Source organism: Tyto alba, unplaced genomic scaffold, assembly GCF_018691265.1.
Source record: "Tyto alba isolate M040663 unplaced genomic scaffold, T.alba_DEE_v4.0 Super-Scaffold_5, whole genome shotgun sequence".
NCBI lineage: Eukaryota > Metazoa > Chordata > Aves > Strigiformes > Tytonidae > Tyto > Tyto alba.
Genome location: NW_024881326.1, coordinates 15,803,523 through 15,820,372, shown reverse-complemented (window position 1 = coordinate 15,820,372; position 16,850 = coordinate 15,803,523). Strand labels below are relative to the sequence as shown.

Below are 16,850 nucleotides of genomic sequence, written 5' to 3'. Positions count from 1 at the left end.
AACAACAAGCGCCAGGACAAGAGGAAACCACCTTAAGTTGTACCAGAGGAGGTTTAGATTGAATATTGGGAAAAATTTCTTCACCTAAAGGGTTGTCAAGCACTGGAACAGGCTGCCCAGGGAAGGGGTTGAGTCACCACCCCTAAGTATTTAAAAGATGTGCAGACATGGCGCTTAGGGACATGGTTTAGTGGCGGACTTGGCAGTGCTAGGTAACGGTTGGACTCAGTGGTCTTAAAGGTCTTTTCCAATCTAAACCAGTCTATGAATCAATGACTGCTTTAATTTATCTAAAATGATTACTTAAAACAAAATTCTAGATAATAATGTAGCTTATTCAGGCATATCACAATTATACATATATAAAAATCTTGCTGAAAACTAGGTCTCAAACTGTCTTTGACACATTGTAAAAGCCATTGGTATCCTTGAGTACACCTGAAAAAATGACAAATGTATCAGACACAGCTGGGGTCATGAGGTAACTGTTACTGAAAGGTTAAGATGCTCTGGTCTAAGTGCAGTGATCATCATTACCAATCACACTTGTCTGTCTTAGAAGGAATTCCGAAGATGACTTTACTTACAATTACAAAGGTGCAGTTGGAAATACCACAGTTACAGAATACAACTCATCGTAAGTACTCTGTCAGAAAGGAGGAATTTTTCCAATGAAATAACTGACTGCAAAAATGGTGTTCCTTTATTTATAAACACACAGGAATTTTTCTGGTTTAGGTCTAATTTGCTTTTAGACTGAGTTTTTTTTGGTTCTTTTTCCACAAAACCATTTTTGACTTCTATTAGTGACATATGGCATTACAATAATGATAGAATGATTAAAAAAAATCATTGCTGTCCACCTTACACTGAACAAAAAATAAATACTAAAAATACATTTTGCATAAGGGACATAAATGCTATGCAATATTGAAGTTACGTTAATCACTAATCAGTCATGTCCCCATATTGAAATTTTTTAATGAAGGCAGCTTGCTGTGAACAGAATGACACTTTGACACACTTGGCATTGCCATTTTTTTTAACATATTGCTTCTGACTAAATAAAACCTGTTTTGACCTACTCACATTGCAATAACTAATTTGGAGAAGTCAAAAATCTAAAACAAACTATTATGTATTTTATCAAATTTGTGTAACAATAAAAACTGGTATCTTGAGTATAATTTAACCACTGAAGAAACATAATACACCTAAGGTCCTTTCAGTAGCTTTCACTCACCAAGTAGTATAGGACCATACAATTTCCTCAGAGTTGAATGCTGTGTGGAAACTGAAATGGGCAGCCACTTTCCAGTGCTAGAGAGCCAATCAATTAATGGACACAACCCTTAAGTTCAGTCCAGAACAGCACAACATACAATAAAATGTCTATTAAACCAAACAATATTTTGTGGACATGTAAGAGAAAACTTTACAAGTCAGATATTTTAAAAACCTATGTCTTTTCTGGATTCTACTGACTAAACCAAACACGTTCTTTTAACACGAATCTACGTAACATGGTAATATGCCTATGTGGGTTTTTTTTAAAAAAAGCATTATACTCAAAGTATGTGGAATATTTAACTTTCCAATGTGCTCTTCTTAATTTTCAGGAATATCTAGTTTCAGAAACATTCATTCACTCAGTGGCATGAACATCATTCTCCTTGCTGTATCAGTGATAATGGATTTTTCATCAAGAAAACCCAAATTCAGACACCAAGAATTAACTGGGCAACAGACTGTTATTTGAGAGTTCCAGTACAGAATGCAGCAAGAGTCCAGTTATAGTAACTTCTCCCCACCAGACCACTTCTGATAATCTCCTGTTTATATCTACCTTTGTTTAACTTACAAGATATCATTAAGTAGTCTTCAGATGTACTCTTGCCATCATCATCGTCTTCTGTTTTTATAGTCACTGTGGAGCCAGGAACAGTACCAGCTGCTTGAATGACTGCTTCAGAATCAGAGTTTGTTACAAGAACCTCTTCTGAAACCATTGTAGGTGAGTTGGCTCCTGACACAGGGTCTTGCACCACATGCTCCAAATGTCCATCAGGACCCGTAACAAGGTCAGCCACAAAAACCTGATCAGGAACTCTAACGGTTTCTGTTATTAGATCAGAAGTCAAAACATGATCACTGGTATCTAAAGCTTCTTCAATAGCAACATCAGCTTCCAGAACTGAATCGGGAACAATTACACCTTCTGTTACAACATCAGTCTCAGTGATGATGTCAGGTCCTTGGACAACTTCAGCTGCTAAGCCATGATCAAGAGTTATTCCATCATCGGTAACAACATCAGAAACTAGGACAGCTTCGGGGACTGATACAACAATATGGTCTCCATCAATATGAGCAGTGCCAGCCATTCCAGCCACTATGAAACAATGATGAACGAGGAGAAAAATGTTAAAATTACTGCATTAGCTATTAGTTTATATAAGGAATTGAATAATTGTATAGATAAGTTAAACACAGATGTACAAATCTGTTACCTTTCAACAATCCCCTTTTTGCATTTCACCTGATAAAGACTATCCAAAGCAGCCTGTATTCTTTAAATTAAGAAAAACAAAACATGTCACTTCTTTAAGACATAATGTGGAGTTTGCCCCAAATCTAGGTTTTACAATGCTGATATGTCAAAAACTACAGGCCAGTTTGCAATTTCATCTTTTTTTAAGTTCCAGTTAGAAAACATTTGATTACAGTAGCAATTTGAGCCTTCCCAGAATTCCTGCACGATACTGGAAGTGTGGTAACAATACACGAATTGCTGTTATAATAAAAGGACTGCATGGGTCTTGATAAAAATACTCAATTGCATGCAATATTTATAGCACAATTTCCAACAACTTGCCACGTTGCAAGGAATGGTTAGAAGCAAAAACCTGTTTTTCATTAACAGACTTGACTGGCCAGTCGTATTTGCAGACTACTTTTCTATACATAAAAAAGAATGCACAGAAAATTATTTAACGCGCACACATGAATAGCAGTTTCAAGCTTAATGAATAAAACAATCAAGAAAATGGTTCTTATCAGAATAAAAATAAAAGTTATTTGGCATTGTACTGATAATGTAATTATTGTGGTACACTCTGAGGGATATTAAGTCACGTTAGAATAAAGACATCATCCTTCCCAACACTTGAGGTCATCTCCTGTCATAATGCAGAAATGGAGACCCACAATGAAAAGAGGGGAGATTTCTTGCTGTCCTTTCTCTAAACCTTGAAAATTGCTGAGGTTATTCAGCACTGCCACCAAACAAAAAAGTAGTCACTTAAAAAAATAAAACAACTTAGAAACCAGTTTTTTTTGTATCAGTACAGTCCCAGGGCTGATGTTCTTGACAGAAGACTTCTAAGCACATGTGAACATGCACATTTAGCTAAATCAGTAAACTGCTGTCTAGGTAGTAAGTTATCTGTTGTCACACAAAGACATTATTTCCCACCACATTTACTGAAATACCCTAAAGGAGAACTGGAGACAGCAATCAAGGTAAGCACACAGAAGCTGGGATGTTGTTTACAACGTGTACTGCATGTTATTTACATCTCCTGTACGCTGGAGATGTAACAATCAGTCGAAGTGATTTCAAGCAGAAGCACATGCATTACAAAACCGCTGAACTCCAGATCACATTTTCTGTTTCATCTGGAGCACTCTGAGCCATAAACTTAACTTCTATGTTTTTTCAGAATTACTTCAGTATTTTGGAATAAGCGACTATTTCAAGATCAGCAACCAAAGTATACAAAGACATACTGTACACCACCTTAAATTTTGAATTTTCTCAAGGAAGTCCTGCAAATAGCGTTAGTGTATTATGCAACTCTACATCTTGATATCATTTATAAGCATATAGCAAAAAAACTTGTAAAACAGTCTTGATTTTATTCATTATTTCTAATAGTTAAAATGTTTACCGAAATCCTGCATAATCATAGTGTGAGGCATTTTGGATTCTTGTGTTTGCAATCCCAGACTTCCACCACCTGGATCCATATTCAGCTAAGTTCATTCACAAATAACTGCAATAAAAGCAAAATTAGAATTTATGTTGAACAGTGTTATTGTGTTGATTAGCTTTACTGCATTAATGTGTCACACTGACAAACACAGAAAATTATTTATCCAAAACATCAAGAAAAAAGCATGCAGTACTTCATACAATTCACTTTGCTTTGTTCTTTTGGTTTTGGGGTTTTTTTGACCTAAAATCCTGAAAATGTTTCCATCCATAAGTAGTTCTACAGTAATCAAAAGAATGACATGTGAGTGAAACCAAGTCAGTCAGTAATTCTTGGTCAGTACCTGAACTTCTTTTAAAATTCAAGTATTTGGTTAATTCCTGGCCTAGAACAGTTCTGCTTATATTCTGTAGGTTTTAACTTGAAAGTGCTTTCTAGTTACCTTCAGCATGCAGAGGTACAGACTTCTACACTACTTTATTCCTAGAAGTACTAAGCTCAAGAAGTGCCTAAACCTTCAATTTCCCTACTGCAAGATGCACATTTAAATATTTTTGCAGTTTTATTAGGCTACCTCCATAGGGTAACAACTCAATGAGTGACAGCAGAGATCTCACCTGCAGTACCAGCTATAGCATCAGGCCATAGTACCAAAGCAATATAACAAGTTAGTAAGCAACTCAACCTAGTTACAGGTAACTTCTTATCTAGAAGCATAAACTTTGTCAAGAAGCAGGCTAACTTTGCCTTAAACAAACTGCAGTTGTCTGAAGAAGCGAGAAATACAAGTCCAACATCAACAGCACACACATGCTTTTACTAACTATGTGCCTTAACATAATAACATATATTGGCAACCATGCACGAAGTCACCTTTGCTCTATCTCTGTATATACTCTTTAATTGTCAAGACTGGTGATTATGGATGTGTGGGGCTGAATCGAAGAAAGTTGAGAATTGCATTGGGAGTGCCAATTTTTCAGGTTCTTTCACAATTTTGTATCAGGTATTTCAAAACAAATTTTAATGTGTAAACTTATTTGAACATTATGTTCAATTATAGGTATATTTTGAAAAAGCTGCACAGTGCCCAAATTTAGAAAACAAAAGTGCCAAAGCTTATCTTCCTGTCCAGCAGTGCATATGAACCCTTCTATTTCATTAAAAAAGTCTGAAAAAAGGCCTGGTAGAAAATTTAATCAGTCCTCAGACTTGCATGCACAGTGCAGAACTACCCATTGTAACAGGCAATAGCTAAACTTAAGAAAGGCCAACTTATTTCACCATCTCCATTGCCATGATGTTTACTGAAGAAACGACAGTGCTCAACAGGCTCCTGTGCTGACACCTCTATTTACCATTCCAGTGTTAGAATTGTATTATCCATATTGGTTAACATTTTATTTCAAAACTGTCAGGTTATTCTAGAAATCTTATCTTCCAACACAGTTCTTTCTGTGCTGCCTCATTTCTGCTGCTAGGGAAATGACGCTCCTATGCAGCTATCTGTAACATCCCTCTAACACAACAATGATCCTTTAAAGCTTCAGATAGAACAGGCCCACCAACTCTTTGTAAACTTCACACTGTTATCCTTCATGGCTATATCTTTACCTTGATTTTCTTTCTTTTGTTTTTGACAAGCGCTTTGTTGCTTCAGCTCTTCTAATTCCCCTTAATGCTTAGGGGCTTCTGTTTCCCCATTTCTGTTTTGTCAGACTTGCCTATTTTCCTCAATCTTTTAAAATTATACCAGTTCCTCAAACCTTGCCACACAGCCAGGACAGTTTTATTCTGTTTTACTTGAGATTCTCACTTTCATTAAAATGCAACTCCAATTACATCCAAGTATTTCCACACATGGACAGTAAATGTCGAGCTTCTCACTACACTCAGTTTTACCAAGATTTCCATTTCTGATATCATATCTGTCTTGAGGATGCAGAATCTCTTTCATAAGGTACAGCTACACAAACTTGCTTTCAGAGAAAGAAAAAGCATATAACATTTCTTTGACAGTGTTGCCATAAAATACAAGAGAAAAGGACAAATTACCATTCCTCCATGTTATCTGCATTGCTACTAAGCATTACAGTGTGGGAATTCTGCATTATTTTGCAATTTGTTACAACCCAGAAGACTTTAAAACAAGTTCTCAGTGCAGATGAAGGGACTCCATAAAAGCAGCTACAGGAGTACACAGAGAGTAAGGCTTTCATAGGTGAAAAATCTCTAGCTTAAGAAAATCTCTGTTGTACAAGACTAAAATCTTATACTTTTCTGCACTCTCATATCCAAGAATCAGAAGTAAGTGACAGTATCACACAGAAAATGAGAAGTTTTAGCAGCTGTGGAAAATGAATGCAGAGTAAGAGCTCAAGACAGAACTACCTGGGCCTGGGTAGTACAGGAAGTACAAATGCTTTCAAGAGCAAGTCTCAAAAATATGGCACTTCTACTGTTGTAATAACAACCTTGATTTCGCTCTTCTGGATCTCATAAAACGTTGACCCCTATCCTACCGCAAGAATTTGTTTAAGTTTGTGCATCTAAACAAAAAAGATAAAAACTTCAAGTACTTTGTGGTACAACATATCTGACAACCCTACTGCAATGAGATATACCACAAGAGTTAAAAGCTAACATGGTCAAGCAAGGCCAAGTTGGAGGACTAAATGACTTACCTGCCTGAAATGTCTGATTCAACTCTAAGCCAGAATCAAGAGACCCTGAAATAGCCAAGACCTAATGCAACGCACGCTATCGCACTAATCCAGAAGTAAACTAAACTTTGCAGTAGACATGACATTAATTCATCTTAAAACACAAAGTTCTATCAATAACAGGCACAGGGTCCATGGTAAAAGACCCTAAAAACTGAACAGATGCCAGTTTCTACGTTCACTGCGACCCCTGCAGCTCACCGGCACAGAGAGCGCTGGATCCTTGGTACCGAGAAGGGGATGCCAAGGGCCAGCTGCCCCGCGCCCACCCACGCCATCAGCCGGGCTCTGCCGCGCCAGCCCCAGGCTCGGGCTGCACGTGGGAACTGATGCTCCCGATGTCATCCGAGCCAGGCACAAAGCCACCAAGGGGAGACAATGTGAAAAGTCAATTTTAGTGCTACATTATCTTTGCCTCCTTTTTTTTTCAGTTGTGTTAAATGCCTTCACTTCAGCAGGTGATGCAGAGTTCCTGCTCTGTGCAGGCCAAGATACACTTGCCAGGTAGGTACGATTTTGCCTCTGGGGTTTTAATATGAAAAAATACATAACAGAGTAACAAATAATCTTAAAAAGAAAGAAGAAAAATGTGGAAAACGCAATCCATGCTTACTGCATCTTCACTGTCAACAAAGGAACTGAGCAGAGATTATTCCTCCTTTTATACTTCTGAAATTCTCAAGCGAAGGAAGCAACAAGCAGTCCACAATGACAGCAATTTAAAGAAAAAGTCACCAATCCACCCCAAAAAAGTTTCAACTTAACTGAGAATACAGAAGAACCAAAGAACTTGTATTACCTAGTGCCACTATCATCCTTTCAACACTTTCTCCCCATATGGTTTGCTCAAACCTACTTCTCTCAAATTGTCTTTGAATCTACAATACTAATTCTTGGAGACAACACCCACATAACATTCTTCTTGCTGAGCTACAAGAATTCCCCAATGTAATTTATTGATGGTGCCATAACAGAGCAGTTAGATCCACAGAGCACCCAGTATTATAAAAACACAAGTCAAACATTACCAATAAGAAAAGTAGCCAAGGATTTAACTAACCCAATTCTACTCACACAATCAAATTTCAACGTAGTTTTAGGTTTTAGCTGAAAAAACAGACTCTTTCACCACTGTAAGAACTACAGAACAGCTTCAGAACCTTAATGCAATGCTCTATCACTCCTAAATTATCATCCCAGCTACCTGAAACTCTCACAGTAGCTAACAAATACTTGCTATTACAAAATAAGATACAGCCCTAGAACATAAATGGCTAATATAGCAATTTCAGAATTAATGCAATACTCTATAATTTCCTGACCACAGCCTTTACACTCAAATAATCAGTTTTTTAAAAAATGCAAATAGATTAAAAAAATTATCTTTAATTATATCAATCTGAGATTACAAGAAGAATATGCTAGGCTTTTCTTCCTTCTCAATAAGCAATTTATTTTCAGATTACATAATTAGATGCCCAAATATATTACATACTGTGCTACATAAAAAATTCAATACAAAGTAAGACTATAGTTTTAATTTAAATTAAATTTTCTGCAAGAAAAACAAATTATCACTAAAAGGAGTATCTCGCCAGCAGCTAGCATGACTGTAAAAATTACCAAAGTTATGGGATGGCACCTTCTGTGCACATAGTACTGCAAGTAACTTCAACTTCCACCAAAACCAGAGATGGATGACGACACACTAGCAATAAAATGCTGAAGCTGTACCTCAGTTGATGCAGCTAGTATCCAACCATTATTTAAGTATATTTTTCTAAACCCTCAATGAAGACAAAGGACAAAGTTGTACCAACTACGCAAACACCGATTTCCTTTTTTTTATATCTACTTTAGGGTCTTAAAGGAATGCAGTGACAGAAGGAAAACTCCTTACTGCTAGTGCTCTAACAATTAACAACAGATAAGGCCCACAGTTCTACAACTGGATATTTTTGCTCATAGATTTCAGTAGCGCAGATGATTTAGTTTTGCACACTATATATGCATGCAAATCTTATTGGAAACAGCAAAAAAATGTAGTACAGTGATTAACTGTGGTTCTTCACAGCTTCCTTCTGTAGTACAGCATGTTATATACTAATCATAGAAGTAGTCCAAACATATGTTTCAGAAAAGGACAAAGAAATAAGGCAGAAAACCACAATTCTGTATATTGGCATAATCCTAAACTTACCCATATTCCTCTTGCCTCAAACTTTTAAGATCTCAAGTTTTTCCTCTCAACTCCCCTTCTCCTCTCTGTACTTAGAAAAAAATACTGTGAAAATGCTTCACTAGCATCAGCCAATAAAATTTTATCACTTTACAACATTCCACTAATATGTTCATTTTTTTGTTGTTGTTTTTGTTTTGTTTTTTTTTTTTTTTTTTAAATTATATTATGTTGTCTTGCACCAGGAAGGAGTATATCACCATCAGATCCCAAAATGAAGAATTTCATAAAACCTAAACTGAGACTCCCAGTGCAGTGTCTCAGGGCTAAATTTTTAAAAGATGTTTGTATCTGATATTGTTTTGCTTTTTGGAAAATTATAGTTCACTAACTAGCTTCAGGAGAAGGTAGGTTTTAACCTACTTCAGTCCTTCATGCCAAAGCTCCTCCTCAGACAGGGCTCAAGCTGAGACCAGGCAATTAATTTAGGAGTAAAAAAAAAGGGACATATGACCTCTTTGTCTACAGGCAAGTACAATATTGCAAATTAGTATTGTAAATGGCATTTTTAAAATCAAAGATAATGGTTATGTGTTTGGGACTACCTAAGAACATATAATAGCAACACTCAATTGAAAAACTACTAAAGACCCAGTCCCTTAAAAACACTGCTCTTAGTATACATGTTGATTTAATATTGGTTTATTCTTCCCATAAAAATATAGTAAAATAACCGTTAATATTTTGATTTTATTTGAGAAAACTTTCAGAAAACACCCTGAATTGTGACATCTTCAGTAAAGTATTTTAAGGAGGGAAGAAAAAAGAATGCCTCAGCACTTCTACCTTTCCCAGGAAAAAAAGGGTGTCATTCTTGTACCCAGAGGTACAATGAAGCTCCCAATCAATATGCCAGCTTCCAGGCATTGTTGCCATATTTAAAATTTTTATAATGTACAAAGTATTTCTACAAAATGCCAATCACAACTTAATAAATCCACACAGAGTACATATTTAATACATTTTATTATCTCCTAAAAAGTGTGGTCTTGCAAATGCTAAGCACCTCCCCAATTTACATGTACAATTATTCCCAGTATCTTCAGGAGATATGTTTTCATGTAAAGCCTATTTGCATGGTCAGCCCGTAAGCACTCTTTTTAAAATAGTGAATTTATTCTGAATAATATTTAAGCCTTGTTCACATATAATACAGTAAAACACATCATACTTTCTCAGGCATTTCAGATTATTTGTAACCCACATATGACATTCTGATTAAATCAAAAGGACCAAGCTCACATATAGACCAATGTAACACAATAAAAAAACGTGCATGTAGCTGAAAAATGCAAACTAGGTGCCTTCTAATTATCTTATCTCTTAACATTCACGTTCAAGAAGAATACAAGAGAATTATCTTCCCCTAAAGACACTTCAGGGTTTGGGTTTTTTTTTTTTGTTTTTTTTTTTTTTTTTCCCCTAATTTTTAATGCAGCAACCAATAGAAATGCAACAGTAAACATCCTGCTTAATGCAGAAATCTTCAGAAGAACCCAATTCATAAAATAACGTGCAGGTTAACACAAGCCCTTTACAGAAAAAAAGACTGGGCATGAAAAATGAACACATCCATTTTAAACTCCTTTATTGTGTTCACCTATAAAGCTTCCATAAAAACTTACGCTCTAAATCCATTTCAAATGACAAAGACAAAAACCACCGAATGAGATTTTGCCTTACTGCCTGAAACGCGCTGAAGGCTCTTAATTAACGTAAGAAAAGACTCTGCATACACATGTTACATCCACAGCGGTCACAAAACTCCCCGGAATAAAACCGGCAGGCTGAGAAGGGCGACAGCCCCGCCGAGGCGCTGCAGAGCCGGGGCTGCCCGCGGCTCCCGCCCCGCCGCCCGACACGGGGCGCGCCGGCGGCGGGGCGGGCGGCCGGGGCACGGCGGCGGGGCGGCGGGGCTGCGCGGCCGCGGAGCTCAGCGCAGCTCTCGCGCGTGCTCGAGGAGCGGGCGCGCCGCCGGGCGGCGGGAGCGCGGCGGTGACGGGGCCGGGCGGGCGGCCCGGCGCGAGGCCCGCACCCGCGGACCGCCCGGCTCCACCGTGAAGCGGCCGGCGGCGGCCCCGAGCGCCCCGGCCCCGGGTTGGGGGAGAAGCGGCCGGCGGCCCCGCCGCGGCGCCGGAGACGGTGGCCGAGGGAAGAACGGGAGCGCGGCTGCAAAGGAGCCCGCGGAGGGCGCGGGGCGGCGGCGGGCCGCCGGCCGCCACAGCGGCGCAGGGAAGGAGCGGCCGCAGCCCTCGGCCTCCGCTCGGCTGCGCGCCCCGGGCCGCTGCTGGGCTCCTGCCCCGCGGCACGGGAGCCGGGTGTTGCGGCGGCGCGGGGAGAAACCCCGACCCGGCGGCGCGACATCCCGCGGAGCCGCCGCCTTCTCCCGCCCCGCCGGCCGACATCTTGTTTTCCGCCATTTTCTATCCGCCCGACAGAGGCCCCTCAGCCGCAGGGCCCGCCGGCGACGCTCGCCCGCGCCAGCCCGCCGCGGCAGCTCCCGCCGGCGGCCGAGTCTGGCCCACACGCCGAGGGGCGGCCGTGGCTGGGCCCGCCGGCGGCCGTAGCGGCGCTGTCAGGCCTCGTGCGCGGCCTGCAGTGAGGCCTAGCCGCCGCCATTGTCCCCGTTCCCCGCCCCCCCCCCTCCCCCCGCCGCTCCGACGCCTCTGCTCACCTGTGCGGGTCCCCGCGCCGGGCGGCCGCGCCGCGGGCTGGGGCCCGGAGGGGTGTTGGGGGAGGGGGGGGGGGGGAAAGGAGGCCGGGCCGCAGGAGCTCCGCCGCCGCCGCCGCGGCCTGGCCTTCGGGGCCGCCGGGGCCGGGCCTGCACCAATCACAGGCTGGGCCGGGCGGCGGGGCGCGAGCGCGCGCGGCCTGCTCCGCTCCCCTCCCCCCCCCACCCCCCCCCACCCCGCCGGCCTCGCGGCGGCCGCCGCACGTCACCGCGCGCCCCCCGCGCTCGAGCAGGCGCACCCGCCGCGCCGAGGCCGCTGCCCTCACTCTGCCCGCGCCGCCGCGCGCGCCTGGGCGCGGCGGCGGACGGGGGGAGTAGCGGGGGGGGGGGGGGGGGGGAGGGGGCCGACTCCCCCTCACCCCCCCCACCGGCGCAGCGGCGCCGTTAGCGCGAGAGGTGCAGCCCCGCCGCTGTACGCTGCGCGGGGGGATCGCGGTGCGAGCGTCGGGTGCTCGCCGGGAAATAATAAAAGAAACGGCGGCTCCCTCCCCCCCGCCCCCCCCCAGGTGAGGCGTCACCGTGAGGGCGGCTGCTCTCCCGCCGCAGGGACGCGCGGGCTGGGGCACCGTCAGCATCAGCCCTCGCCCACCGCCGCCCCCCCGGCAGCGCGGAAAGGGGCGGCGGGGGGGCGGCCCGCGGTTGGCTGCGGAGGGAACCCTGCCGTAGCGCCGCGCGTGGGCACGGGGCCTTTCCGCGGGCGGCGGGAAGCACTAAGTGCCCGGCCGTGACTGGTACCGCGCGGGCCGGGTCCCGGGCGGAGAGCGCCGGCTGGAACAAGGCCAGGCCCAGCCCTGGTCCTGTGTGGAACTTCAAGTACTTCTACACCTATACAGACATTTGGGAGAGACTGCAAAAGCACGTGTGAATGGAGAAGGTTTCAGATTCGGGTACTGGAAATCCCAGATGAACTGGTACTGCGTCACTGTCCTCCCATCCACCTTTAGTTTCAGAAGAAAGATGAAAGCGCCTTGGTTTGGCAGCTGTGGCTGTCTTCATTATTGTACAGTACTATGACATTAAAGACAGGAGCTTTGGTATTTAAAATACATTCTTTCCAGTATTACTAGCCTCAAGAATACAATTAACCAAAGAAAACCCCACCACTGATAGTAAATTGGAAGAAACTGCTGGCATAATGCACAGTATTTTCTTCAGTTTTTTAATAATTTTGGGTATGTCTATGTGAATAACACCATCTCTACTAAAGTAGTTCTCTTAATAAAACATAGGCCTAGCAAAAAAAAAAAAAAAAACCAACAAACAAATCTTTAAAGAATTAGCATGACTATACCTTAATAGCCACATCAGTAAAATTGTTCAATACCTAAAGATGGCATTCACTTACAAGTGTCAATACGCAAAAACTTGGGCTAGGGTAGCCTGTGAGGCTTGTTCTCTGATTTAACTAAATGGGATATAGCTGTTAATTTTTCTAAACCCACTTGAGACTAAGAGTATTTTAGCATATGCACACCTCTGGTTTAAAAATGGACTTGTTAAATGGGTGCGCCAACTGTGTTGAATAGATTGTGGTAGTACTGTAATGGTTGAATTTCTAACACCATTAGGGAAACAGGAGGAACTGTTTTTTCTGCTTGAAACACAGATAACTCATTGAAAAGAATCTTTGTGTTAGAAAGGCTTTGCCCTTACAGTTACATTTGAAATTAATTTTGTTCGTGTACAGTCGAATTCAGCTGCCTATATGTCTAATAGAATGTTCAAAACAGATATGGCAGATAGGACAACCTACACAAGAGTTGCCCTCTTCTAAAACAGCAGCGGAACATCAGATGGAATGCCACAGAGTCAAAAATGGCACCAAGCACCTATGTTTATGTACTGAAATCACACAAGTAACTTATTTTGCACTACACAACTACAATTTGCAGTTAAATACAGAGTAACAGGGTTTTTTCTTCTGGAATTCTTACAAGATTCTTGCTCCTGCACTTTCATCTCCTTAGCACAGAACCTGGAAGCCTCTCCTATGTTTGACCCTCCTCCCCTTTTTTTAATTTTAAGGGGTAAAAAGTAGAATAGTGGGGTAAAGCTGTCCCTACTGTGCCACACACCAAAGTAAATACAGTACTAGGAACATTCTAATAGGTTCTTCCAGCTCTAGCAAAAGGATAGACATTCTAATGAGAAAATAATTTTGAAGTGATCAACACAATTAAGGAATGAGAGAAAAAAATACCTGAAAAAGATAATCACAAAACTGAGTACCTGGGGAAATGGTGAGAGAGGATCTCACAAGGTGATACAATCAGAAAAGCAGAACTACAGAGAGATTAATTATCCCTTTCTTCAGTGAAATCCCATCTGTGCTGGATTCTGTCTTCTGGAGTAATATCAAGGGAAACCTCAAAGGCAAAATGAGCATAGAACAGCCACAAGCAGCAACAAGGCTGTTGCCAACAGTGTGACACAACATTCAACATCAGACCCAACATGCAAATTTGCAGAGCGAGGTAGCAATTACAAGGAAAATAAATCCAAAGCACTGGTCAGAAGCACAGAACAAAAAACCCCACCAACACACCAAGATCACAGGAATCCAAATATCCAAAAGTGCAGCAATGAATCACAAAGAGGGCACAAAAGCCAAAACACCACTCTGGAGAAAAATTTAAACTGCTTACACTTGACAGATAAGTAGCATCATAACCACGATCCCTAGCAAATGACCAGAATTGCTCCTTACCCTTCAGTTCAGAACACAAAGATTTAAAAGGATCACAGAGCTGCTCCGCTCTCCAGGTAAGAGGAAAACAACCAAAGCACAATGCTTGGAAGATGGCATATTCAAAAAGGTATTCCTTAATATTGTTATTGTTGTTAGAAGTGACACCAGAGTATTTCAAGCAGGTTCTTTGGAGTTTTATTTCAGATACACCTGCCTGATGTTAGTACTGATGACCTGACCATGAGTGCTTAAGTATACCCGGAGCAGTGCCTACCGGTGTGGCTGATGTCCAGCAACTCTTGATCTGCCTGAGACTAAAGAGGAGACAGCAAAAGTCTGATGATGAAAGCTTCATTCTCTGTGAAACTTTATTATTTCAATTTAAACAGCATGAGTGCATACCTTCCAGACAGCTCTGCTCTTGTCAGCACCATGTGTATTTGACAGGACTGCCTTATCTCTTTCTCCTATTCCTTTTCAAAGGAGTGGTGGAATATCAAATTGAACACTTTCAAATTCTGAGATCACTTTCAGGGTGGTAAACAGAGCTAGAGGTCAACAACCACTAGACTTTGTTAAATTATGGCACTACTGGAGTCTAAGTGACAGAAAAAAAGCAATTCACTGGCAAAGTTCACTGACACATTAGGAGCTGACTTTCTGGGGTCAGAATAGTTTAAACTGATAGTCTAGGATCCAAACGATGTGCTAACACCATTTCTGTGTGTTTCTGGAGATAGAGAACTGTAAACTGTAAAATCGGGTATTCACAAAAAGTTGTCATCAATTACACAGTAAACAAATCAGATACTAATATCATGTTTTGTTCTATAATTATCTTCTATACCTTTTCTTTGCAATAGCCATAACTATTAGAAAGCACTAAAAGGTATTTCCTCTATATCCCAGCCCACAAGGTCTTACTGATCTCTCAGCATTTGTATCAGCCATTGGTCACGTAGCATTCCAAGACACTTCAGATGCATGAAGCACTGGTACTTAGTATTTCTGTAAAGAGATTAGAATTAAATCAGTGGCATGACATACACTCCCCAGTATGCTTGCTATTGAAATAATCTGTATCTAATTGAACTACATTTATACATTTCTTTTATTGGTATCTGAATGTCTGTGCTTCTTCTGAACGTGTACTCACCAACAGCTTTGGGAGATGATTTTTATGTACATAACAACATATTAAGACTTAATGCACACAAACTGAAATAGGCTTTGAAATATTTAAAAATATTTCAGCAGGGCCAGCTAGAAAGCAGCAACAACAGAACATTTGGTTGCTACTGATGTGTTTTTTTAAAAAAACAAAGGAAGCTTCTGTGGCGTAAAAAGGAGGGCCAAAGAAATCACAGACAGACAGTTGTTACATGAGAGTTAGCACTCTTATATTACCATTACAGAAGTTTTCAGCATAGCTGGAAACTAATAGCTTGATCTTTCACAGTATTCCAGTGAAATCACAAGCCATGCTGGCGTGAAAAAGTGGTATTGGTGAAATAGGCACAGAGCTTTTAGGCATTTATTTTTTCATGTCAGCCATATAAATTCCCTTCACTGTACAGTGAGTTAGAACATAGAATTCCAGTAATTCCTCTGGCAGAGCTGCAGGGGTGTCTCTATATTGATAGCCGTGTCTGTTCTTAAGGGGCTGTCAGGCAGTTGAAAATCCCGTTTATCTGAGTTGTAGTATCTAAGTGTAAATGACTCAGAAAATTATTAAAACCCTGGAAAATTTATCCAGTCTAGAAAGGAATTAGCAGGTATGTAATACTACTGAAGAAAACACCTGTATAATAAAAAGGTGGGCTTAGGCTTTTTTTTTTAGTTCACATTTTTACTTTGTGACATAAATACTACCAATATGAATTATGCTCATTTATACTCAATACCAAGACAGAAGATTATATAATATATATGGACAGGTATGTTATTAATATGTACCTGATACTGTCTCCCCTCTGCATAACCTGCATAAGGCAATTATTGCTTGGATAGCCAAATCTCTCATATTGAGCTCACTGGTTAGAAAAAAGGTCTCTTGCTAGATCTGGTCTTCTTAATGGCTGAGGGTGCATGGGACCATGCAAAAGAGAAAAAAGAGATTATTAAAAATAAACATAATAGTATACTGAAAATTACATAAAGTGTTAAACTGAAATATAAAAATAAAGCTCACTACTGCATGCATGGCGTTGAGGCAGTAACATTAAGACATCTAAGTGTTCTGTCTTTTAAGCTCCTTTCACTGTCAAACCCTCATCCTACAAACACAAATAAAAGTGTATTTAAAGACGTAACATATTCTTTGAGCTTTTTTTATTTTCCCCTTACTGTTACACTGAACAGTGTCATAGCACCTAATTTTCTATGGACTGCAATATTGGAAAGCTCCAGACTCTTCCTGCAGCAGAACCCTGCTGCTTGTGAGGACAACGTTCTGCTATCATTTAGTTGCCTC

At 41.3% G+C, this 16,850-nt stretch overlaps 1 protein-coding gene across 11 annotated transcripts in view; it reads right to left on the bottom strand.

The window, feature by feature from the left end:
- Positions 1-16,353, bottom strand: part of ZNF711 (zinc finger protein 711) — a 37,509-nt gene extending 21,156 nt beyond the window's left edge. For 5 of the 11 annotated variants that reach the window (XR_006166955.1, XR_006166956.1, XR_006166957.1 and 2 more), the window contains exons 1-3: positions 11,632-11,908; positions 3,951-4,055; positions 1,862-2,392 (exon numbers count right to left, since the gene is read on the bottom strand). Coding sequence is in view for 5 of the 11 variants with exons in the window: in XM_032982713.2 (XP_032838604.1) it covers positions 1,862-2,392; positions 3,951-4,029 (610 nt within the window). In the remaining 6 variants the exon portion in view is untranslated. Of the gene's footprint in view, positions 1-1,861; positions 2,393-3,950; positions 4,056-10,693; positions 10,835-11,631; positions 11,909-12,206; positions 12,756-15,301; positions 15,386-16,333 lie in introns of those variants that run through there. The other 6 variants (XM_032982713.2, XR_006166960.1, XM_032982712.2 and 3 more) reach the window with 6 other exon arrangements.
- Positions 16,354-16,850: the final 497 nt, after the last annotated feature.